Raw genomic sequence first — 8,454 nt, forward strand, 5'->3', positions numbered from 1 at the left:
TTGCCCAAGGTCATCCAGCAGGTGCAAGTGGAGGAGTGAGGAATCAAACCCGGCTCTCCCAGATTAGAGTCTGCCCACTTAACCACTACACCAAACTGGCTCTCAGGAACAGCTGTGCCAGAAGCATGGTTTGCCCAGGGTCATCCACCAGGTGCAACCACTACACCAAGGAGGAGTGAGGAATCAAACCCGGCTCTCCCAGATTAGAGTCTGCCCACTTAACCACTACACCAAACTGGCTCTCAGGAACAGCTGTGCCAGAACCATGGCTTGCCCAGGGTCATCCAGCCAGGCGCAAGCGGAGGAGTGGGGACTCGAACCCTGCTCTCCCAGATCAGCGTCTGGGCACTTAACCGCTACACCAAACGGGAAACGGCGCTGGGAAACGAGAAGCCCCTTCCTTTCATTAGCACAGCGCGCCCGCCCCACCTGCCGGCCTCTCGGTCGAGGCCGGGGCGCGCCCCCTAGCGCCGCTTCTCCCGAACGCTACTCCGCCACCTGCGCGCAGGAACCTCGAGGGGAGCGCGTCCGCCGGTGCGCGCGCCGAGGCGACTTCCCCGGGGAGCCAAGCCGGGCGAGGCTCGCTCTCCCCCTTGCCATGGAGCGGAAGGTGGCCCGGGAGTTCAGGCACAAGGTAAGAGAGGGGCGCCCGGCCCGCTCGCACCACCTGCTGAGCGCGCTCGGCTGCTCTCCCGCTGGCCTGCCTTGGCCCCGTACCTGTAGGAGCGGAGGAGAGGGTGGCATTTCTGCCGGGACTATGGACTCTCGGTGTCAGTTGACTCGGCGGACCGTGCCGGGAGGGAGGGGACGAGGAAACGTCCCTTTCAGAAGGACAAAGCTTTCCTCCGCTCGGCGCTGGGAGATTAGGCGGAAACTCTTTCGGGAGAAACGGACCGCGCCTGCCTTTCCCACCCTTGCGCCGGGCAGGTGTAGGGAGGGGGCCCGTCCAGCCTGCGTGCCGTTGGCATCCATCCTGGGCTTGGAGTCCAGACTATGTTCCCTCTAAGCTGTGGACTCTAGAGACCTCTCAAAGAGGGGAGAGGGCCGCTATTCAGAGCAACTTTAAGGCGCCGATCCCCGCGCTTTTTCAACGCTAGGGAATGCCCTCTCGCTTTTTTCTTCTTAAACTTTAGAGCATGTTCTCCTCTCACTGCTTTCCAAACGCTGGCATCAAGGGGGAGCTGCAGAAGCTGATGCCCCCTCCCCCTTTTTCGTGCTTCTTTGTCAATGACCCAGAGAGACTTGGCAGAGCTAGGTGTGTTGCATAATAGTTCTTTTGTTTTTGTTCTAAAATGGGGCGGGGGGGATGGTGAAAGCAAGCCAACTCTGAAACATTCTGGACCCAGAAGTATAAGGGCACTCCTTTTCACGTTTATTCGACCACTTTTTTCATTCTGTTAAGGCCCTACATTGCATGTGTGGTCTGGCAGATAAGGTGATTAAAACATTGTCCTTAGTGGATGCAGTGAAGTGTAATACTGGGAGTCCGCTTCCACACAAATGGGTATTATTTTTCATAATTATCTCAGAATGGGTGGGAAGGAGGGATTTCAAAGGCTTTTTGTCAGTCTTGTACAACCTTTAATATTTTTATACACACTTCTGAGAGATTTTATATAGCAAAGTTATGCCATAAACCTTAATCTGTGATCTAGATGATCACAGAGATGATGTAGACAGCCTTCCTGTACAAGAAAACATGACCTTAAATGTCTTCCTTACCCCCCTTATCAAGGACACTGCTTAGAATATGATCAAAGTATATTATTTAGCAATGTACTGTCATTTTTAAAATATTGTATTTGTTATAGCCCCTCTTGCAGTTATTGGCATCTGTTTTCTTTTGATATCCTAATTACGAACATTTATTTCTCTGGGAACAATAATTGATTTCAATAGGGTAAATGGCAAAAATCTCTCACTCTCGGTTTCTTATAGCTAAGAATGAAAACAATCTGACCAAACGTTAGGTCAGGTGTACAGAAACATCAGGATGTGGAGAAATAGTTCTAAATATGAAATGTAAAGATATTTGCACGAGTTTGAAAAGATACCTGTTTGCATGAGTGTTGTTCATGCCTGTTGACTAATAGCATCGGTCTGGGCCCACAGCAAGCACATTTCAACGATAGCTCTAAAGTGATATTTATGGTTGTACTTTGCACTTCTGGCCTTTGTTGCTGGCAATATTCATAAATCAATACGAGACCAACTAGATTTACCTTTCTGAACTTTTCCTTTCATCATAGTCTCGTAATGAACTAATGAGTAAATTTGGCATTTCTCAGAATCAGAGTGCTCCGTTCAGCTTAAATATATTTCAGGCTGAACAAATACTAAGCAGTAGCGTCAAGTGGGTAGCGTTTTTTGACTGAAGTAATAGGAAAAAAGTTTGGGTCCAAGTGGCACCTTTAAGACCAACAATGTTTAATTCTGGATATAAGCTTTTGTGTGCATGCACGCGAAAGCTTATAGTAGCAGTAGAAAAGAGCAAGAGTCCAAAAGTACCTTAAAGACTAAGAAAATATGTGGCAGGGTAGGAGCTTTTGTGAGTCAGGGCTCACTTCTTCAGCAGCAGCAGTAAAGCGACTTGCATAATAGTGATATAACCTATAACTGTTTTTCTTATTTAAATCAAGACTCTGTAAATGCAAGCTTTTATTATTTTTGTAGAAGTTCAGAAAATATCCCTTTAATATTGGATGCATGTGAATTCATTGTTCATTCTTATTTTTGCAGAGGTTTATTGACTTATAAAATAATTAGCATTCTTTTGCATGGCACTTTCTAGCTCAGCATCTGATGCATGTAAATTAGACAAGTGTCTGAAGCCTGTTTAGCCCTATATCTCATTTAGTTCAATTGACTAAAACAGATTTAAATGCATCCTAATCTAATTGAAGTGTTTTATGCGTTACAGTTATGACTTCAGAATCTAGCCGTCGTGAATTATTTTCTTATTTTATGGCTTTGTTGCTGCTAGAAAGGCCAAGAAATGTCAAACAGAACATTACTGCATGGTTTATGTCTCTTGTAGATTTAGTGGCCCATTCACAGTTGTGCATTCAGAAGCTTCTCAAAGGCATGCTCTCATAAACATTTTGGTCAGTTTGTTTAATGTTTTATAGACAGAGGACGTCTACCCACCAATGCTGTTTCTTTTCTTTTTTTAATATTTCTTTATTGCATATAAACAAACAAGAATATAAAACATGGGGTAAACGTTTCAAATCTTATCTCATAGTTACGCCTTAACCGCGTTATTCATTACCTATTCATATCACTTTTCCAGGATAATAGAATTTTATAGATCTCTTTCCTCAGATTTTAATTATATGACGCTTTTAAATTGTCATAGTTTCCAATCCAAGTATAACATTTTGACCAAGTAAAAAAGGTAAAGGTTCCCTTCCTCGAAAGCCAGTCGAGTCCGACTCTAGGGTTGTGGTGCTCATCTCCATTTCCAAGCCGAAGAGCCAGCGCTGTCTGAAGACGTTTCCGTGGTCATGTGGCCGGCATGACTAAACACCAAGGCGCATGGAACGCTGTTACCTTCCCACCGAAGTGGTCCCTATTTATCTACTTGCAATTTCTTGCTTTCGAACTGCTAGGTTGTATTTCTTCTGTTTAGTTTTTCATGAGTAACGAAAGTTTATCAATTTTTGCTATTTTGAGTATTTTGGTCATAGTTTCCTCCTAGGATTGCCACCCTCCAGCTAACACCTGGAGAGATCCCGCTATTACAAGTGGTCAGGTGACCAAGATCAGTTCCCCTGGAGAAAAGGGCTGCTTTGGAAAGTGCACTCTCATGGCATTATACCCAGCTGTGGTCTCTTCCCTCCCCAAATCCCACACTCCCCAGGTTCCTCCCCCGCAAAATCTCCCGGTATTTTCTTTTTTTTAAATTATTATTAACATTTTTATTAATTTTATAAAAATACAAATATAACCATTAAACAATAGAAATATACCAAGATATTCAAACTGATATATTACATATAACGAATAAACAAACGCTTAATAAATCAGTCTATACCCATACAATGAACAGTCGAATAAAACACAAAATCTGTGTACTTTTTTGGTAATTTGAAACTTTGGGACTGATAGGCGTTAATGTATTCAAAAAAATACAAACCATTTTTCAGCAAAACCGATAGCGAAATTGTGATTATCGTTTAAAGATAGTTACATTGAGATTTTATCCGAAATAATATTAGACTTCCATTGCGCTAGTGTAGGAGCTTTAGTGTTTTTCCAATTTAGTGCAATCAAAATTTTTCCCGCCAATTAGAAAATTGATATCACTTCCTCAGTCTGTTTCCTACAACCAAGAGCTTGGAATCCTATAAAGCACAGGGATAACATTAATCTGCTCTTTCCTTATCACTGTAGGGGTCGTCTGTAGCCATTTCACTCGCACATGCTGTTGGGTTTTTTGCTGATTGACAATGATGCACTGGAGCTCTCTCTTCCAAGTGTGCTGCAGTTAGACAATTGGTTTCCTAACCTCTGAACTTGTAGGGGTTCGGTTGCAAGAGGGAATCCATGAGGTGATTTGAGCATCGTCTCCGGCTGGTTGGCATGTCTCTGGCTGGCTGTCCGTTGTGCACTTAAAAAAAATCAAAATGCACCATCCAAAAGAAATATGTAATAATAAATAACAATACAAACCAACAACAAATCATCAAGTAAATGAAATTAAAAATTCTTTCCAAGCCTCCAAGTCACTGGCTGTGTATGCCCTGGTTCGATGCTTTTGGGAAGCGAGGTTTCCCCCCTGCTTCCCCACAAAACCTCCCGGGATTTTCCTGACTTTTCTTCCGTCTTTCTTTATACTGCTATGAGCAGGGCTCTTTTGGTAGAAAAAGCCCAACAGGAACTCATTAGCATAACAGGCCACACCCAACAGCAGAAACGCATTAGCATGTTAGGCCACACCCCTGACAGCACAGCTTATTAGCCTATTAGGCCACACCCCCATGTTACCAGAAGTGTGCTCATCCAGCCACACCCACCTTTTGCTTCTTATTCTGTTTACCTTGTTTATTGTCAAAACCCAGGGCTTTTTTGTAGCAGGAACTCCGTTGCATGTTAGGCCACACACCCCTAATGTAGCTGTTGGGTGTCGCTTATTATGCTAATGAGTTCCTGCTGGGCGTGGCCAACTCGGGAGCCAGCTGGAACTCCGTTCCTGTGCGTTCCTGCCCCAAAATAGCCCCGGCTATGAGTAGTTATACTGATTAGAGAGTCAGTGTAGTGTAGTGATTACAGTGTCAGACAAGGGTCTGGGAGAGCTGCATTCAAATCCCCACTCATGCCATGGAAGCTCACTGGGTGGCCTTGGGCCAGTCACACACACTCAGCCCAACCTACTTCACAGGGTTCTTGTGAGGATAAAGTGGAGGAGACGGGAGAGCACTGTAAGCTGCTTTTCGGTCCCCATGTAGGAGAAAGATGGGGGTATAAATGAAGAAAATTTAAAAAGTGCCTTTTTTAAATTTCAGAAGTTTCAGTGGCCCCTGGGTGTGTGTGTGAGGACCGTGGCAGGGATAATGTGGGGAAAAACCTGCCATGTGAAGTCCTGTTGCTTCTGTGCTTCATCAGCAGCTGCACTAGGAATGGGGTAATCATGTAAATCTGTCCCACTTTATGTATATCGCTTATTTTAAAAAGGCTCAGCTGCGGTGGCTCAAGTGGTTAAGACGCTGAACTGCGGGCTGTGGAAGGTCGGTAGTTCAGCAGTTCAAGACCCGGGTGCCGCAAGACGGGGTGAGCTCCCATCTCTAGTTCCAGCTCCTGCCGACCTAGCAGTTCGAAAGCAAGAAATTGCAAGTAGATAAATAGGTACCACTTCGGTGGGAAGGTAACAGCGTTCCGTGCACCTTGGTGTTTAGTCATGCCGGCCACATGACCACGGAAACGTCTTCGGACAGCGCTGGCTCTTCGGCTTTGAAACGGAGATGAGCACCGCAACCCTAGAGTTGGATTCGACTGGCTTTCGAGCAAGGGAACCTTTACCTTTACCTTAATTCTTTTAAAATATATTTTAGAAATGACTTAAGTACAACTGTAAACAGATCAAGATGGGTAGCCATGTAATTCTGTCTGTAACAGTAGAAAAGAGTAAGAGTCCAGTAGCACCTGAAAGACTAACAAAATTTGTGGCAGGGTATGAGCTGTCCTGAGTCACTGCTCACTTCCTCAGAGCAGAGACTTACTAAAGAAGTGAGTAACACCAAATTAGGAGCTGCGGTGGCTCAAGTGGTTAAGACGCTGAACTGCAGGCTGTGGAAGGTCAGTAGTTCAGCGGTTCAAGACCCGGGTGCCGCAAGACAGGGTGAGCTCCTGTCTCTAGTTCCAGCTCCTGCCAACCTAGCAGTTCGAAAGCAAGAAATTGCAAGTAGATAAATAGGGACCACTTCGGTGGGAAGGTAACAGCGTTCCGTGCACCTTGGTTTTTAGTCATGCCGGCCACATGACCACGGAAACGTCTTCAGACAGCGCTGGCTCTTCGGCTTTGAAACGGAGATGAGCACCGCAACCCTAGAGTCGGATTCGACTGGCTTTCGAGCAAGGGAACCTTTACTTTACCTTTAACACCAAATTAAAACAATAGACAGCAATAGTTGTCTAAGGTTTTTAAAAATGTATATACTATTTGCAGGGCTCTTTTTGTAGAAAAAGCCCAGCAGGAACTCATTAGCATAATAGGCCACACCCAACAGCAGAAACCCATTAGCATATTAGGCCACACCCCTGCCAGCACAGCTCATTAGCACATTAGGACGCCCCCCCATGTTACCAGAAGTGTGCTCATCCAGCCACACCCACCTTTTGTTTGTTGTTCTGTTTACCTTGTTTGTCGTCAAAACCCAGGGCTTTTTTTGTAGCAGGAACTCCTTTGCATGTTAGGCCACACACCCCTAATGTAGCCAGTCCTAATGAGTTTCTGCTGTTGGGTGTGGCCTATTATGCTAAAGAGTTCCTGCTGGGCGTGACCAACTTGGGAGCCAGCTGGAACTCCGTTCCTGTGCGTTCCTGCCCAACAATAGCCCTGCTTTTGGGGAAATAAGTCACTGTACGCCACAACTTGGAGGCTGTTAAAGTGACAAATCCAGAGGACGTACAGTGCAAGTCATGCTTTTCCAGTTACAACTTCAAAGTAGGAATCATGGAAAAGAAATTAAAGCTTTGGTATCGTTTGTCAAATTTACTATCTAGTATTTAAGAAACACTAGAATATAATCAAGTATTATAGACAGTACTGTCCACGTATCTCTTTCTGAACACAAACTTTAAAAGCTGTAAAGAACACAAGCCACTTCCCCCCCCCCAAACACCTAACAGCCTTTTGACAGCTGAGCCAGCATCAGTAGTGTATAACCAGAAGACTGCAAGCAAGAGAAACCACCTCTGAAATCTTGCTTTAGATAAGAATATGATCTGTAATCTACAGGCAATGGAAGCAACAAATGGCCCAGCTTCTATACACTCCTGCTATAGTGTATCAAAATGGCTTTACAAGAAATGAACACTATGCTTATATATATATATTTAATAAAAGCATGCTGAAAGCATGTGCAGAGACCTGGCAAAGGAACAAAACAAAAATTCTACAAAAGTTGTGAGAGGCAGTTTTAATAGCAACTTCAGTGGAGTGCTTTAGCACGCTGACTGGGCAATGCATGCACTTATCCATGCAAAGATAAAATGATGGCACCTGACACTTAGAAGTAGGGTATGCATTTGTGAAAATCCGACTGAAGTAAATTGCTTGCTAAATTTACAAAAATAAAAACAGCCAATGCTGTAGCTTCCTTCAGCAAAGGCTTTTTTGTTTATTTGTTTTTTTAAAAAAACCAGTAGACTCGAAAACTGATCCACAGGCCCAATTCTCCCTTCCTGGAACAGATACTGAGTTCTTCCAACAACGGCATTCCTAAAAGATCAGGTCTGAAAGATTCTTTCGGGTGGGGGGGGGGGAGGTTGAGCTTGCATGCACCCAAAGTTGCCCCCAAACTCCCAGCCTGCTTCTCAACTTTAGCAAACCGCCTAGGCTTTACAAGAGAAAGGAGGAGATTGCAGGGGGAAAGCAGGGGAAAGGGGGCTTGCCAGAAACAAGGAGATCACCTCAGCATGTGGGGGGTTTTGCTCAGGTTTCCTCAAGGAGGAGAAATTCAGAAAGGCTTATTTCTTTGCACCCACCCCCAGTAGCTTTGACTTGTTCAGGAGAAGACCCAGAGCAGAGTTCCAGGACACTCACTTTTCCAGGAAGCAAGAATAAGCAGTCTCGCACACACACTTGCCCCCCCTCACTTTTTAAAAATTCCACCTGCTTCGATTACTTACACACGTAAAAACACACATACACACACACACAGCTCCCTCTATCACTCCTTCCTGCTTCCCGCGGGAGATTCAAAGTCCTCCCTCCCTCCCTCCCTCCCCCCC

General features: G+C 44.9%; 1 protein-coding gene across 1 annotated transcript in view; it reads left to right on the forward strand.

Annotated features, from left to right (window-relative positions):
- Nucleotides 1-572: 572 nt before the first annotated feature.
- USH1C (Usher syndrome 1C) overlaps nucleotides 573-8,454 on the forward strand; it is a 120,176-nt gene continuing 112,294 nt past the window's right edge. The window contains exon 1 of the mRNA XM_015423477.1: nucleotides 573-634. Coding sequence (XP_015278963.1) covers nucleotides 599-634 — 36 coding nt within the window. The 5' untranslated portion in view covers nucleotides 573-598. The remainder of the gene's footprint in view (nucleotides 635-8,454) is intronic.

The sequence above is a fragment of the Gekko japonicus genome, unplaced genomic scaffold (genome assembly GCF_001447785.1).
Source record: "Gekko japonicus isolate JY-2015 unplaced genomic scaffold, Gekko_japonicus_V1.1 scaffold2416, whole genome shotgun sequence".
Lineage (NCBI taxonomy): Eukaryota > Metazoa > Chordata > Lepidosauria > Squamata > Gekkonidae > Gekko > Gekko japonicus.